Source organism: Schistocerca gregaria, chromosome 1 (genome assembly GCF_023897955.1).
Source record: "Schistocerca gregaria isolate iqSchGreg1 chromosome 1, iqSchGreg1.2, whole genome shotgun sequence".
Lineage (NCBI taxonomy): Eukaryota > Metazoa > Arthropoda > Insecta > Orthoptera > Acrididae > Schistocerca > Schistocerca gregaria.
The window spans coordinates 912,506,319-912,523,129 of NC_064920.1; the positions used below are offsets into that span (position 1 = coordinate 912,506,319).

The 16,811-nt window shown below is 42.6% G+C and overlaps 1 protein-coding gene across 1 annotated transcript in view; it reads left to right on the forward strand.

Moving 5' to 3' along the window:
- LOC126275143 (nephrin-like) overlaps positions 1–16,811 on the forward strand; it is a 686,204-nt gene that overhangs the window by 259,037 nt on the left and 410,356 nt on the right. The window contains exon 3 of the mRNA XM_049977173.1: positions 5,339–5,541. Within this exon, the coding sequence (XP_049833130.1) occupies positions 5,339–5,541 (203 nt within the window). The remainder of the gene's footprint in view (positions 1–5,338; positions 5,542–16,811) is intronic.

Here is a 16,811-nt window from a genome sequence, read left to right on the forward strand (position 1 = left end):
ATTAGCTATCGTCAATGGAGAACAGCGTGTGTGGGCCACCTGGTATATACTCTTTTCTTTTTTTAATCCAAGAATGTTGATGCTGTGGTTCTTTTTCCGAGAGGAGCGCTGCTTATCATTATGAAGTGCGGATGACCAACGCTTCTGTTTCGGCTTTGATAAGCTGGTGGTGAGTGTGTTTGGACTTTACAGCCGGTCAACGGTGTCCTTACCAACATTAAAAGAATCGAATGTGGAAGGGGGGTCTAGAAATGTTGTGACGCATTAAGGAGTAAACCTACAAAATGACAGTCACTCGCAGCTACTCATTCCCATTGACATACACAATCACTCCATCTCACACGTCGTAAGATAACGGAGAAAGGATAAAGGGTGATGAAACTGGGAGTAATACATAAGGAAACGATAGAGGAACTTGAATAATAGCAGAGGGTAATGTGACTGATAGACCACTTACAAAAAAGAGATGTGAGCCAGTCACCCTGTTAATGGATTAAGAACATTTCCCCAAAATTCTTGGAAACAAGTTGGTAGTATCACAAGACAATAAAACTCTAACCACTTAAAATAGACGGCATGTCTGTCGGCAAATCTGGCGATGTCCTCTGGTCTGAAAATAAGAACCCGTCTTGTGAAATGTGGCGCACAGCAATGTCTGTGGCCCGTGCAAAGACAAATAAGGAGGACGTCATCCCGTCTGCGTGGCTAGAAGGAGGTATGCCACGACTGCATTAAGGGCTTTAGTAGACGCAACTTATTGTCTATCAAACTTCTCTACCCATTAAAGTTTAGATGAATTATTATCGCTGGATAATAACTAGTTACTTGAATGTAAACTTGTGGGCGAGAAAAGTCGCTTCCCCTATATTTTTAACACAAATATCGCCCACACTCCCAGTCATAAGTTTAAACCCTGTACAAATTCTCAAGTCTATAAAGCAAAATGATTAGGCAATTACAGTTCGTAATCATACTGTGTCTGCCTCTCGATGTCAGCACCTGGAATAAAAATTCCATGGCTCTGCAGAATTCTGGCTATCGTAGACACTGAAAATTCTTAAAATAGTTGGTCATAATTGTTCGCTGTGGGGAAGCCGTCTTGGGTTCTATGACGTACTCAGTCTGCAGTGTGGGAATCCATGTCCAAGTTGTGTATCAATTTAGACAAAAGCCAAGAAACTAATTAGACCATAAACGATCGTGGTGCAGGCATTACTGACTTCCCAGGATACAAAGTTCCCTACGCGTTACGACATACCAAATAATCTTCCGAGTCACAGACAACGGAGAAGTTAAAATAACCAAAGAATTAAACCTATCTTTCCCACTCATGAAATTGTACCTTCCCTTATATGATCTTCGTAACTACATTTCAGGATGCATCATTTTCTTGTATGAGATGAAATGTTATCATAATCAGTAAAATTACTTTCCGTATTCAAAATGGCAGCTTACAACAAAGCCGCTAATTACAATTCCGCTGCGATTATACTCCCCGCAATTGCTAAGTCAGAAGGAAGTTCCTAGTATATGTAATTTTCCACATTACATCCACAGAGCTTTTATATCACGAGACAGAGATAATGTCTCTCTTACTCTTTCTCTCGTTCTTGCTGTCGTAATGAGTCTTTGATCAATATAGATTACTTGCGCGGTTACGCGTAAAAATTTGCTCTAAAAGAGAAAAAGTAATAGGAAAAGGGTGATACTACTACTCCCAGCCAGTCTTCTTCCTATTGGTGCGTAACGCTGTACAACAACGAGGGATAGTATGCAGAAGGATGGTGCAAGGATGGTACACTAAATTAACTGAGGATTACGACATAGCCCTTGGTTGCTACATCCACCCTTACGTTACCTGCAACACCCATTTGCCCGGGCACCTAGCAGAAAGACACCTCTTCCCCAGTCTTCGTAAGTGTAGAACGACGTCCTGGATGTCGGCTGGATAGATGCGTCTCAGAAATTGATGGGCCGTCAGGGAGCTGGAGCAGACGAGTGAATTAGCAGACACCGTAAATGACATCTGCTCCAGCCCTCTCAATATTGCGGATAATGTAGCATCGCAGACAGTGACGTCTAAAAGAGAACGAAGCTGGGGAAAACGATCATGGAAAGCAGTAGAGTGCCCTAGCTATCCCCTTTTTTCAACACTTTCTTGAGGCTTTGACACATAAGCAGCAACAGGCAGGGATAAAATGGAATACTGCCTTACGGAATAGCAGTTGTTCCAAGAAAAGCCTGGAAACGTGCACATATTTGCAATAGATTTTCTAAGCCCCACCTGATGCACCATAAGACAGCATACGTCATAGGTCCATATACAAGAATAGTAGTTGACACTATATCTGTGACGTATAGGAAATAAGGTTTTATTTTATAGCATAGGTCTGTCTTGCTGCATGTAGCGTCGGAGATCTGCTTGGTGGTGTTCACGCCAGAATAGTCGACTCTCGCAGTATTGATTTCCAATTTTACTACGTTTCTTGGATTATTTTGCTAAATGTTTCACGGTTCTACGTCGCTTATTGTCTTTCTAAGAGCTGCTGAATGACGATACGAAAAGTGTACGGATCCATCAAAAAGCCGTACTTGTCTAAATATCTGTGTTGATACTACAGTTAAGGGCATTACCCGTACAAAATATCACGTTCTTCTCATCATACTGTCAACTGTGAATATCTGGAACCGTTCAAGAACTAAAAGGGGTGTTACGTCTTACTGACTCATCCCGCGTATCGTAGCTATTCATGGCTCCTATACGTTAGGATGAGGGAGAGAAATGGTGTGGGAGAGGGCCGGTATACGAAGGAGTCTACAGTGAAACAAAATGGGTCTGAGCCCTATGGGACTTAACTTCTGGGGTCATCAGTCCCACAGTGAAACAGTGGTAGCATTAAGAAGTATTTATATCCAACAGCAATGTACAGCGCGACGGCCGTCCTCTAGGCCGCTCAACACGCGTACCAGCACAGTCGGTTGCGGAACCTGCTGGCGCTCCGACGGAGCTGGTAATGTCTGTTGCCCTGGATCGTGGGCAGCTTCTACCGCAGTGCCATATAGCCTGCAAGAAGGCGAAGAAACAGGCCTAGCCTGCTGAGGGCCTCCAGAGTTTGGCCGTCTGTGCACCCATGTGCATACTCGTGTCCCCCAAGTCAAGCACTTGGGTGCGATAGCTGACACTGGATATTCCATGACGAGCAGCAGTGGCCTCAGTCACCGACCAGGGGTTGACCAGGGCGGTTTCGATGATATTTATGGGACTACGAGCCGTAAGGGCGCGCCTCCCCTAGTCGGAATGTGGACAGCTTGCGGTCCCTCAGAGGGAGGATCCTGGCCTCACACCAGCGTCACGCGTTGGTGAAATTTCGAAGTCCAGTAGGTGCTACGCCACGAGATTGGAGTGCCTCTGTCTGGAATGTGACGAGTTGATCAGCAAACAGAAATCAAATTGTTAGGTGTGGTTTCTCTCCAGTTCAAAACACAGACATAATGGTGGCACAACACAACAAAATATCCCGATCCCGTAGGCTTGATTATTCATACAGTTATTTCTAAGCTCCTGACATAGTGTTACCAGTACTGGAGGCGGAAGAGGGGAGGGGGGGAGGTGGAGAGAACGACTGGTTTTGTTCCACATTACTCATCCCGTGAGCTTATTCCTGGGCTCCGCGCAGAACACGGGTTGCTATGTGCTGTCACATTAGCAACGTCTCAGTTTTCAGCCGTACGCGGTGATCGCGTTTACAAGATTTCACACTTATGTATTGGCGTTAGCTGTTATATGCACTTTGCCTGTGTCGCAAACCCGTCCTGGCGGAGTGTTTGACGTAATGTCAGCAGTACTGTTCCGTGACCAACTTGATTAGCACTTCGGGCCGGGCTTTTGCCTACAACTTTAGAAATATTACAATTCGTGCGCCATAGTGTTGCGGGGCGCAGTAATACATATGACTGTTCAGCGAACTTCTACCCTCATCTTGTACACTCTGTGCTGAACGACAGTGGTGATATGGAGGTCTGCAGCTTTTCCACTTCATAGTAATGAGATTGGCGGGCCGCTGTGGTCGAGTGGTTCTAGGCATTTCAGTCGCAGGTGCTACGGTCGCAGGTTCGAATCCTGCCTCGGGCAGGGATGTGTGTGATGTCCTTAGGTTAGTTAGGATGTGTCGAAAGAGGGGGATACCTTAGCTACTCTATTGCAGGGAATGGCAATTGAATCTCAATGTAGACAAGTGTAATGTGCTGCGAATACATAGAAAGATAGATTCCTTATCATTTAGCTACAAAATATCAGGTCAGCAACTGGAAGCAGTTAATGCCATAAATTATCTGGGAGTACGCATTAGGAGTGATTTAAAATTGAATGATCATATAAAATTGATCGTTGGTAAAGCAGATCCCAAACTGAGATTCATTGGAAGAATCCTAAGGAAATGCAATCCGAAAACAAAGGAAGTAGGTTACAGTACTCTTGCTCGCCCACTGCTTGAACACTGCTCAACAGTGTGGGATCCGTACGAGATAGGGTTGATAGAAGAGATAGAGAAGATCCAGCGGAGAGCAGCGCGCTTCGTTACAGGATCATTTAGTAATCGCAAAAGCGTTACGGAGATGATAGATAAACTCTAGTGGAAGACTCTGCAGGAAAGACACTCAGTAGCTGGGTAAGGGCTCATGTTGAAGTTTCGAGAACATACCTTCACCGAAGAGTCAAGCAATATATTGCTCCCTCCTACGTATATCTCGCGAAGAGACCATGAGGATAAAATTAGAGAGATACGAGCCCACGAGCATACCGACAATCCTTCTTTCCACGAACAATACGAGACAGAAATAGAAGGGAGAACCGATAGAGGTACTCAAGGTACCCTCCGCCACACACCGTCAGGTGGCTTGCGGAGTATGGATGCAGATGTAAATGTAGAAGTAGTACTAAGTCTAGGGGACTGATGGTCTCAGATGTTAAGTCCCAAAGTGCTTAGAGCCATTTGAACCATTTTTTGAACTAATAAGATTTCTTTATTTCGCCTGTCTCGGTCCACCGTGATGTTAATCCTCATTATAGGTTAGTCACCTGTGTACATCAGATTACCCGCCAACCCCTCCCCAGGTGCCTCACTGTACTCTTGTCAGTATTTGGAACGTTATGTTTCACACCGTTTGAAATCGTATTTTGGGGTGATGAGTTATTGCACTTCAGTACACGTAGGGGCATTTGCGGGACTCTCTAGCGTACAAACTCGCGTCGCCGCCGTGCGTAGCAGAGCGCGCCCCGCCCGGGCCGCCGGCGGCACCCCTCAGTGCGGCCCGCCGGCTAACGAGCCGCTTGTTGCAGCATGGACGCGCGCAGTCCGGAGCCGGCGCAGCACTGGGCCGACGACAAGGTGCTGGGCGCGCGCGCCTACTTCCGCAGCGCCGGCAACGCCTCCCACCTGACGCTGCAGCGCGTCCGCGAGGACGACGCCGGCTCCTACCGCTGCCGCGTCGACTTCCGCCGCTCGCCCACCCGCAACTCCATCATCAACCTCGCCGTCATCGGTGAGTGCGCTTCCCACATCTCTCTTCAGTTTTGTGTACGCTGTACCATCTTCAGTCACTTAATAAATTAAATCATACAGAAAGAAAGCTTGGACTAAAACCAAACTCAGCAGATACATTTAACGGTGTACCTGCATTACTGGCTACACAGACAGCGTATTGGCAGGCCTAGCGTGATATTCTCTTGTGCGACTCTGTCAAATTAGACCCATATGATACACTTCGCTCGAGAAGTGTGAGGGCGGTCTCTTGAGGGTGTAGCACCACAGATAATCAGTAAAATTTATTCTAAGACAATTATGTTATTTGATATTCTAATTATAACAAGTTTAGATTTATCAAAACGTTATTGGTGATGTTTTTATTCGGTGGAAGGAGCAAGAAATGGCTTCTTCAAGTACAGAAGTAATTGCTGTTGCTCATACGCCGGCCGTTGTGGCCGAGCGGTTCTAGGCGCTACAGTCTGGATCCCAACAACGGCTACGATCGCAGGTTCGAATCCTGCCTCGGGCATGGATGTGTGTGATGTCCTTAGGTTAGTTAAGTTTAAGTAGTTTCTAAGTTCTAGGTGACTGATGACCTCAAAATTTAAGTCCCATACTGCTCAGAGCCATGTCAACTTTTTTTTTTTTTTTTTTTTTTTGCCCGTACGAAAGCGGCCATTTGGCTTAGTCTCAAGTCTCCCCCCCCCCCCCCCCCCCACTCCTCATACGGATTTCTAAAGTTTGAAGTTTGACAGAGCTTGTTCATTAAAACCTCCTTTCCACCCAGGCACAGTGCCTGCCGAGTTAGTGCCTTCTTAATGACCTTTCACGAGGCTAAGAGTGGATACGGACGCTCGACCGTCGTCGCTAGGAAGTTGATAACATTCTAATTAAAGCAGTGTCATGTTTTTTCTCGAACTAAGATGAAAAAACTCTGAGCACACGTTGCCTAATCCTCAATTGCTGCCTTAATCTTAAGTGTATCAGATCGTGAAAAATATTCCTTCTGTACAGTAACAGGAGATGGACCCTATGCCACATTCTTAGCGTAGGGCTTCCATCTTTGTTTTATGAAGAGATGGTTAGCAAGTGGCGACGAATTGAGGTAATCAATTATTTCTCGGTGGATTAAGTAAAGTGGAACAGAACATTAAATTTTAGCAACCGCGCCGCAATTTTATTCGCAATCCATCGCCGCCATCGCTGCGACAAGTCTGGCTGCGCTTCTTTCACTCAACAATTCTCAGCGAAGCCAGTTAAGAATTTACGCCGAGCGTTCAGGTCTCCACAGTACTCAACCACGCAAACCTCTTTCCAATATTCTCTTTATCCATTGGGTATGCACCGGGTGATCCAAAAGTCAGTATAAATTTGAAAACTTAATAAACCACGGAACAATGTAGATAGAGAGGTAAAAATTGACACACATGCTTGGAATGACATGGGGTTTTATTAGGAAAAAAGAAGTATTGCTAGACGAGTGAAAGATCTCTTTCTCGCTTCGTTTGGTGATGATCGTGTGCTCAGCCGCCACTTTCGTCATAATTGGCCTCCGAGGTTCCCAGACCTCAGTGCGTGCGATTATTGGCTTTGGGGTTACCTGAAGTCGCAAGTGTATCGTGATCGACCGACATCTCTAGGGATGCTGAAAGGCAACATCCGACGCCAATGACTCACAATAACTCCGGACATGTTTTATAGTGCTGTTCACATTATTCCTCGCCTACAGCTATTGTTGAGGAATGATGGTGGACATATTGAGCATTTCCTGTAAGGAACATAATCTTTGCTTTGTCTTACTTTGGTATGCTAATTATTGCTACTCTGATCAGATGAAGCGCCATCTGTCGGACATTTTATGAACGTTTGTATTTTTTTTTCTGTTCTAATAAAACCCCAAGTCATTCCAAGCATGTGTGACAATTTGTACCTCTCTATGTACATTATTCAGTGATTTATTCAGTTTTCAAATTTATACTGACATTTTGATCACCTGGTGTATTACTCTTACAGTGCGCTAAGCTGTGTCCTTCCAGTTAGTAGCGGGCTAGTGTCAGAAGCCGTGATTGTTGGATCCTGCGGGAGTTAGACCCTATCATTAACTGTGAACTCAAATTTTCATTGGAAGGTTCGCGATAGTCATTAGGAGGCAGTGCCTGTTCCGTGCAGTGAACAGTATTACTATCTGTCAGTGATTTAATGTATGTGTAGCTCACCCGTTCTTAAACCAGACAGTTGTGTTATTTTTCCATAGATAAATTTTCTTACTATGTTTGTTGAACACACTATCCGCATGTTCCCTTCTTTTCTGCTGAGTAATCCAACAACGGCCATATACTGGAACGAACCTCCATGCCTGCAGGTAACAGATCTTATCGATTGCTAAATTCCGGCAGTTTTAGCAGATAACCGTAACTGCCGACTCATCGAGCACTTAGCGAACCACATATTCTGTCCGTCAAACGAAGCAAAGAGTCGATGAAGCGTATCTGTTGAGTTTTGTAAGTCTGGCGGTTCCATCTGGAGTTGCAGAATTGATATTGTAGGTTACAATGAAAGGCCATAGCACCTAACAACCGCTGAGCTTGGTGTCACTACCCGACGAAGGAATCGTCATTACCAGTGTTACACATCATCACTCAGTCAATCAGAGTGGACGCATTTTGGCGCTTAATCCATGAGACTGGAGGGCAAGGTGATCAGGAGGTTTACGGTCCTCACTTTGCCAGGCACGTTCAGTCGCTGAAAATTTCGCCCATCAGTAGAATTCCAACCGGCTCCTCCCGCCGGCAACCCAGTCATGTTAATAGCGACCTCAGTTACATTCGTTAAGGGTCCACAGGACGCAACGGAAAGCTGAACATAGTGATATTCAACAACTGGCTCTGACGAGGTGTAACCGCTTCTTCGTTTATAAGTTCCAGTAGCAGAGAATCATAAATCTCCGCAAAATAATTTGTAATACCGTAAAATTTTGGCTCGTCGAAGGCGTGACGACAGAACAATGATGTGTTTGATTGAGCTAGTCAACAACTTGCTGCTGAGAACATACCTCCGGTAACGTTTATGAAATCTGCAACACCAAAGAGGTCATTGGTGATTAGAAGAATTTTACGCTACGAATTTAATATATAAAAATGAATAGTCTTTTCAAAATTCACTCTGCTCCTGACGTTGGGAATCCATTATGTCGGCAAACTATCACATGTTGCAATTAAAACACGCAAGCGAAATTGTTTTAATCGTAGAGAAGCTGTATGTCTATATATTCATGGGGAAATATCGTTTACATGTTCCGAACGCGGCTCTACAGAACATCATCAGCGACGTGACAAGGAAACAAAGAGAGTTCGAATGTTGCTCTGGAATCTTGGCTCTTCCTGAATGTATGTGAGTGTAGAACGATCGATACCGGCGGCATGTGGATCATGAGTTGACAGCAGCAACTTATCAGACAAATCAGATGGAAAGAAAAATCCGGAAAATAGTAAACAGTAGCTGCCGGTGTCGTCGCTGATGAAGTTGTCGGCTGAGGAGACTCACTCATTCGCCTTGAATGTTTCACTCACTGCTAGATTCAACAACGGTCACGATTTCACTGAGATCAAAGAAATAGTTTTGGGACAAGGCAAGCAGTAGCTCTGTAGTTATGGAGACGAACCGCATAATTGCGAACACCATCCCACTAACCACAGAGGCCAAAAGCATACCAGTATCCTACATTGGAGTTGCCAGTGCTTAAGACAATCCGAATTGAAAGAAGAATAAAGAGTTCACTGCCTGTATCAATTAGCGTGCAACCATGCTTTTGTCTGTCACTGGGGTTGTTATATTATTTTACTTTTTTGGTGTTTTATGTTGTTTCATATTGCGCTGGAATATTATTTAGACGAGACTTTGGTTTTTACTGTTGGCTTTCAGGTGATTCGCCGTTTGTATAATACGTTGTGTGACGAAATCTTGGTAAAGCGCTGTTAACGCTGTTGAAGACTGCAAGTTCTTGAGTCTGTAAAAGATCGCCGTGTGGTTGGAGGTTCGTTCGCCACGTATCCAATGTCTGTCCCAAATGTACGTCAACGTGTATATGTGGAACACTCTAGATGTTTATGATTATGTAACTGTTGAAGAATAATTGATGTCGAGTCTCACTTATTAATCGGTTGAGATGAACTCCCTTATTTCTTATTGTTTTTTTTGCGAGTTATCAGTCTTTTGATTGACTGGTTGCGGTCCGCCATGAATTCCTCTCCTTTGCCCACCTCTTTGTCTCAGAGTAGTACTTTCAACCTACCGCCTCAAATATTTGCTGGATGTATTCCAATCCCCAATCTGTGACTTCCTCTACAGTTTTTGCTCTCTGCAGCCCACTCTAGTACCTTGGAAGTCATTCACTGATGTCTTAGCAAATAACCTAGTAGCCTGTCCCTTCTTCTTGTAAGTGTTTTCCACATATTCATTTCCTCTCCGAATCTGCTCAGAACCTCCTCATTCCTTACCTTAAAAGTCCACGCAATTTTCAACATTCGTCTGTAGCACGACGTCCAAAATGCTTTGATTCTCTTCTGTTTCGATTTTCCAACAGTCTATGTTTAACTACGATACAATGCTGTGCTCCAGACGTACATTCTCAGAAATTTCTTCCACAAATTGAGGCCTATGTTTGATACTAGTAAATTTCTCTTGGCCAGGAACGTCCTTATGTCAGTGCTTGTCTGCTTTTGATGTCCTCCTTGCTCCGTCCATCATTGGTCATTTTTCTGCCTAGGTAGTACAACTTCTTAATTTCATCTACTTAGTGACCGTCAATGCTCATATTAAGTTACTCGCTGCTCCCATTTCTGCTACTTCTTATTACTTTCATCTTTCTTCGATTTCTTCTCAATCCATATTCTGGATTAGTTGACTGTTCATTTCATTCAGCAGATCATGTAATTCTTCTTCACTTTCTCCCAGGATAGCAATGTCGTCAGCGAATTGTATCATTGATATGATTTTACCTTGAATCTTAATTTCACTCATGAACTTATTTCCTTCATTGCTTCTTCGATGTACAGATTCAACAGTAGCGGCGAAAGATTATATTCCTGTCATACACCCTTTTTAACCCTAGCACTACTTTTTGTTCGTTCACTCTTACTATTTCTTCTTGGCTCTTGTATATATTGTCCATTACCCGTCTTTCCCTATAGCTTACCAATATTTTTCTCAGAATTTCGAACATCTCGTAGCATTTTACGTTGTAGAACGCTTTTTTCAGGTAAACAAATCCTATGAACCTGTCTCTATTTTTCTTTAGTTTTGGTTCCGGTATCGTCAGAATTACCTGTCTCGTGCCTTTATCTTTCCTAAAGCCAAAGTGATTCTCATCTAACACATTGCTCATTACGAATCCCTCCTCGGAAATCAGGTTCAACCTGGACTTCCTGGGAAGGATCGGATATTTCAGCGAAGGTAGATGTGCTACCTGGTGGATGTGCAATGGTGTTTACACATCTTTCCATTTCTTACGCTTTACCCAAGTAGAATGTAGAATGGTTTAATGTTTGGACTGACTATTCTGTCTGTTGGTGAGAACTACGAAATGAAATTAATTAACTAGGATAATTAATTAGATGAAGGTGACAATTCGAGATTGAAAAGTGAACAAAATTCGTGATCTTAGATGATGACGCCGGGTGTGCCATATCAATCTCTTGTGCTCTACAAATCTGAATAAGAGCAGCTGACATCTTAGATGGAAAGAAATTCAACAAATTGTTTTCAATGATCTCGAAATAAGGACTTTCGCTGGATAAACAAAAGTTTCAGATGACTGACGTTTACGGAGTTGGTACGTGTGACTGATTAATGAAGGAACACGCTCCCGCCCTCTGTTAAAAATCAATATCGTAGAAATTCCTTTGTTAAATATACTAGAATAGCGATTTTCAGCTGTGAGTAACTATTCCCTGGGGCATGAGTAAAATTTTGTGAGCGGTAAAAATAGAAATGCTTCGATTGCGATTTAATCATGACAAAACAACTTTTTTAAAAAAAGCTTCTAATTTATCAGTTTTTTATTATACTCTAATCCTCATGGGATCAAAAATTGACATCAATTGTTGAGTAAATGCCTCCAACAGACTTTTCCATTCACTGCAGCAATCATAAATCGAATCGTTGCTGTTCATGGATGTTTTTACCGTGATTGACCCACAAAATTGTCGCCTCGGTCTTTTCTTATATGCTGTAATTAAGTAAAGAACTTCCTTACTCCTTTAACCAACCATTCGCTTGTCTGTATGTGCCGTCTAACTCGTTTTAATCGTAGTCGTAATTACACCTCATATTCAAGTCTGTTCCTTGATGCTTCTTTTCCTTTTCTTGTCGACTGCTCGTCCGCTCGGTGAGCTGCCTTTACCTTTTGAACGATTTTTTCAGTAGAAGTGGATGCGGTCTCACTGCCTAACACAAAAATGGTGATAAATACTGACGATAAACGTCACATCTGAGACATGTTGGAAGCTTAGTTTCATGAGTGCTGTATATTCTTTACTGAAAGCATATCAAAGCATTTTTACTCATTTCTTTATTTCACTTGTACGTCCATTCATAGTGTTCATCACTTGCCATCGGTAATGAATTATTTTAAGGTATGGCTTCCTAATATGGAAAATGTAAGACTGAATACCTGATTCCTGTTACCATTTACTGCTAGAGAAGGCATTCCTAGACTCCGCGAAGCCATCATACTGGAAACAGACTTAGGTAACAAGGAAATGGCAACATTTTTGCGGAAAGTTGACGACGAGTACTCCATTATTATTGGAAAATAATTAAAATTCACTACAAATTACGAAAAAGAAAATTAATTATGGATTGTGATTGCAATGACTCCAAGACTGAGGAACACAATGAACTTGGAGAATCAATTATTTGCAATGGCCGACACCATACCGAATATACTGGGTGGTCAGTAAGAGTCTGAAAAACTTGTACGGGACTTGCATACTAGGCTGTGCTGTTAATTCATTGTTAATAAACAAATTACATACATAGTGCCATTTCCGAGGTAATTAGCATTGAACTTAGTTAGTCGTGCGGTTGCTCGCAAATATTGAATTTGTCGGCTAGATACAATTACTGTCAGTTGATCTCACAGTAAAAGATAGCGCACGATACTTTTCAGCCTTTGACTCGAGTTCGATAATTTGTCACGTCCCATGTGCAATTTTTGTATTTCTCTAATGTCCGGTTTTAGGAAACCAAACAAAGTGCAAGTTTGCCCATACCGTCTCAGACAGACCGCGAAATGCTGTGCACAACGGCCTGGTTGGCTAAGTTCGATGCTGATTAATTCGGAAACGGCGCAATGTATCGATTACGTTTCGTAACAATTCTCAGCACAACCTACCATACAACACCCTTACAACTTTTTAGACTATTTATGAGCACCATGTATAAAGAAATATTAGCAGCAATAAGCTGAATCCACCAGATCGTTGATTATGTATGTAATGATTTAGTAAAATACCTACATAAACCGTCTAGTTTTTTCTTCTGTCACTATTATTTATCGTTCGTAATTTTTTATATATGAATGCTTATTTCGTCCAGTAATAAGTTCGACTTTTATTTATTACCTAATCTTTTGTCCTTTTGTAAATAACAGTCTTTATTTCTTTTATCCTACAGTTTAGTTATTTGGCAACATATGTTGGGGATACTGGTAGATTGATTCTCTTTCTGGGTAACAGTCTGAAGCGTTGGCGATCACGGCCTTAGATGGTACTACTGGAAGCCGTAGATTTTTTGTCCGAGACGATAACCATATGTTACCGAAAGCTTACCTACCAGCTGTGAGGATTTTCGACGTGTCGCAACGATGCATCTCCCACTGATATCAAGAGAAAATCTAAAAATTCACACAAATTTGATTGCCGCTGGCACTTGTAGATATCTACGTTCTATCCAGTTTCCTAATTGCTCCACCTCTGATGACGTTGTTATCTATAGTGACATTTTTCATCTGCTATTCAAGCAAATTTTCCACTTACATATAATGTAGGAAGATTAATGAAACACAGCACTGGCGAAAACTAATACTCAGGGAAAAGACTCTAGCAGAGAAAACAGTACCTTTTGAGGAAGTAATAGCAACAGTGATATACTAAGCATACGCGGACTCATTTAAGCTAGAGCAAAGTTAAGCTCCTGTTGGCATCATATCTTAACGCGCGCTTGGAGAAAGATGAATCTTCGTGTAGATGAAGAGACCATTCTGGATCTCATCATAGTAATTTAGGGAATTTGGGAAAAAAATTAATGTACTACCCGCTGCTTCGCTCGCGTATCAGTGGTTTCGTCATGAGGAGTGGTGGTGAGTCAGTAAGACAGTAATTTTACGAGATGTCTCAGTATATAATGGCGTACATCCATTTGTATAAAAATGTGTGCAGTGCCATTATGTAGGCATATAATTAATCTGTCTTGTTACTTTGTTGTATGTTGAAGCTGAAAGCATGCATTATATTTTCTAAGTACATTGTAAAAAATGCCTCGATTAATTTCATTCGTCTAGAAGTAGATTTAGAGGTTTCTCTGGCTCACTTAGTACTGCATGTGAGATGTTTCCACCAGAGGAACACATACCCCCTTTCATTTTAATGCGCTATTGTGCATAAATTTTTGGTCCACCAACTATGATGACTGACTTGCCAGACGACAGGTATTGAACTATAAGAAAAAAACGTAAATTAGTTACAAAATACGGCGTACAAACACTTTATTCAACATTTAAATATCACTACAGGTATTCGGATTTAGATTATGACATGTTCGATATGCTTGCCATCATTGGCGATGTTGTGACGGAGACGAATAGCGAAATTCTGCATGACCCACCTAAGTACCTGAATATAGATGACGTCAGTGACCTCCTGAATATCTGTTTCAGCTCAGTAGTGGTTTTCCGGTTATTGCTGTACACCTTGTCTTTAATATAGACCACAAAAATAAGTCGCATGTGTTCACATCCGGGGAATATGGCGACCAATCGAGGCCCATGCCAGTAGCCTCTGGGTGCCCCAGAGCCAGCATGTGGTCTGCAGAGTGCTCCTGCAGAACATGAAACACACTTCTGCTTCGGTAGGGTCGAGATCCATCCAGGAGGAATTACATCTCGTCGAAATCCGGATCACTTTTGATAACGGGGATGAAATCATTTTCCAAAACCTTCACGCACCGTTCGGTTGGCACCGTAACATCAAGGGATATCGCACCGATTGTTCCGTGACTGGACATTGCACACCCATTGAGGTGATGAGACTTCTCGATCGCGAAATGCGGATTCTCAGTCCCCAAATGCGCCAATTTTGATTATTGACGAAGCCATCAACATGAAAGTGAGCTTTGTTACTAAACCAAACCATGCATGCGTATACTGATTTCCATCGTGTCCCGCTGTCAACCGTGCAGTTTGGACGTCCTAACGCAAACCGTTCAGACGTTATGACGATTTTATTTCATATAGTTCAATAATTGTTACTATGTATGATTAACATAGACAGTTAATAGATCCTAATCAAATACAACCTTACGAAAAGCCTCCCCCTTACCACACCTAAAGGAACTCCTCTCCGTTTGTCGTACAGCCTTTAAATGTGAGTGTTCAAGCGTCTCGGAAGCTGCATCCAAGTTCGGGCGACATAAGATGGCTCTGAGGTTTGGTGGATTCGAGTAACTTTCGCAGCTTGAGCTCTCTTAGAACTATGCGTTAAATCAGACCTACGTTTGCGAGGTTTATAGCAATGTTTTTAGATATGGTTATCTGGCTTACTGTCCGATTTTATTGCTGTATCTCCACCAGAACTCTGCAGGGAGGCCATGTGGTGTAGGAAATCAATATCATAATTCAGTCACACAGCAACATTCTCATTGCGCTGTCACAGAATACTCTATAGATACTAAAAGACACTGATCGTCACGCCAGCGTCTTTTGAATGCTAGTCACATACACCATATTCAGAAATGGTAATAACACTCGAAAAGATATAACTTTGTAAAATAGACTATGTTATTCCTCAGTTTTAAAGCTATCTACATACCAAATTTTATTAAAATCGGTTCAGCGATTTAGTTGTGAAAGTGTAACAGACATAGTTACTTTCGCAGTTACAATAGACGGTGTTTCAAAGAGAATATACTTATTTAGAATGCATGTATTTATTACACTTTAAGACATACGAATATGAAACTTTACACACTTATTTACGAACGTCTCAAGTTCAGATAACAGATTTTCAATATGTCCTCCATCAGCAACACGAACAATATCACATCGATACTCAAATTCCTCCCATTCTCGGGCAAGCATATCCTTCGTCACTGATGTTATTTCAGTACGGGTCCGGTTCTTCAGCTGTTCCAGGTTCTGTGGGTGGTTGTCTTTTACGAAACACCACAGGAAAATGTCAGAGGGTGTGAAATCCGGTGATCGTGGAGCCCAGCTGAGACATGCCAAGTCGCTAGCTCCAATACAACAGTTCGGTAGAGTTTCATTCAGATAGTCACGCACTTGGCGACTGCAGTGAGTGGGTGCCCCGTCTTGTTGAAAAATGAAGTTGTCTTCGTGCAGCCTTGGAAACAACCAGTTTTGAAACATAGCTAGAAATCACTGACCGTTAACCGTGTTTACATCAAAGGAGAATGGGCCGTAAGCAGATGATCGGGATACCGCACAAAACACATTGACTTTCGGCGAATCTCGTACATGTTCAATCGGTGCATGTGGGTTCTGTAGGCCCCAAATTCGAACATTGTGGTTGTTTACCTTACCACTAACAAGAAAAGGCACTTCATCAGTGAACACGATGCACTGTGCGAAAGGACCGATGACCTCAGCAGTTTGGTCCCTTAAGAACCCACACACACGCATAATGCGAAAGTGTTATCATTGTCAATAGCATCAAGAACCTCGTTACAAAATGCCACACGTTTCTGTTTGTCACCAGGACGCAGAGCATGTAATAGTCGTAACTTGTACGACCTAATAACTAATCGACGTCTCAAAAAATTCCAAATTTTTGCTGTAGGCAGTTGTAACTCCCGACTGGCACTACGAGTTGATTTTGAAGGACTACGTTGGAAAGCAGTTTGATTCGTGCAACATTTTCTTCAGGAACACGAGGGCGGCCAGGACTCTTCCCTTTAAATACACATCCTGTATCTAGAAACTGTCAATACCATCTGCGAATGTTGCACCTATTCGGAGGATAAATTTGGTGCCTCGACCTGAAACGTCTTTGC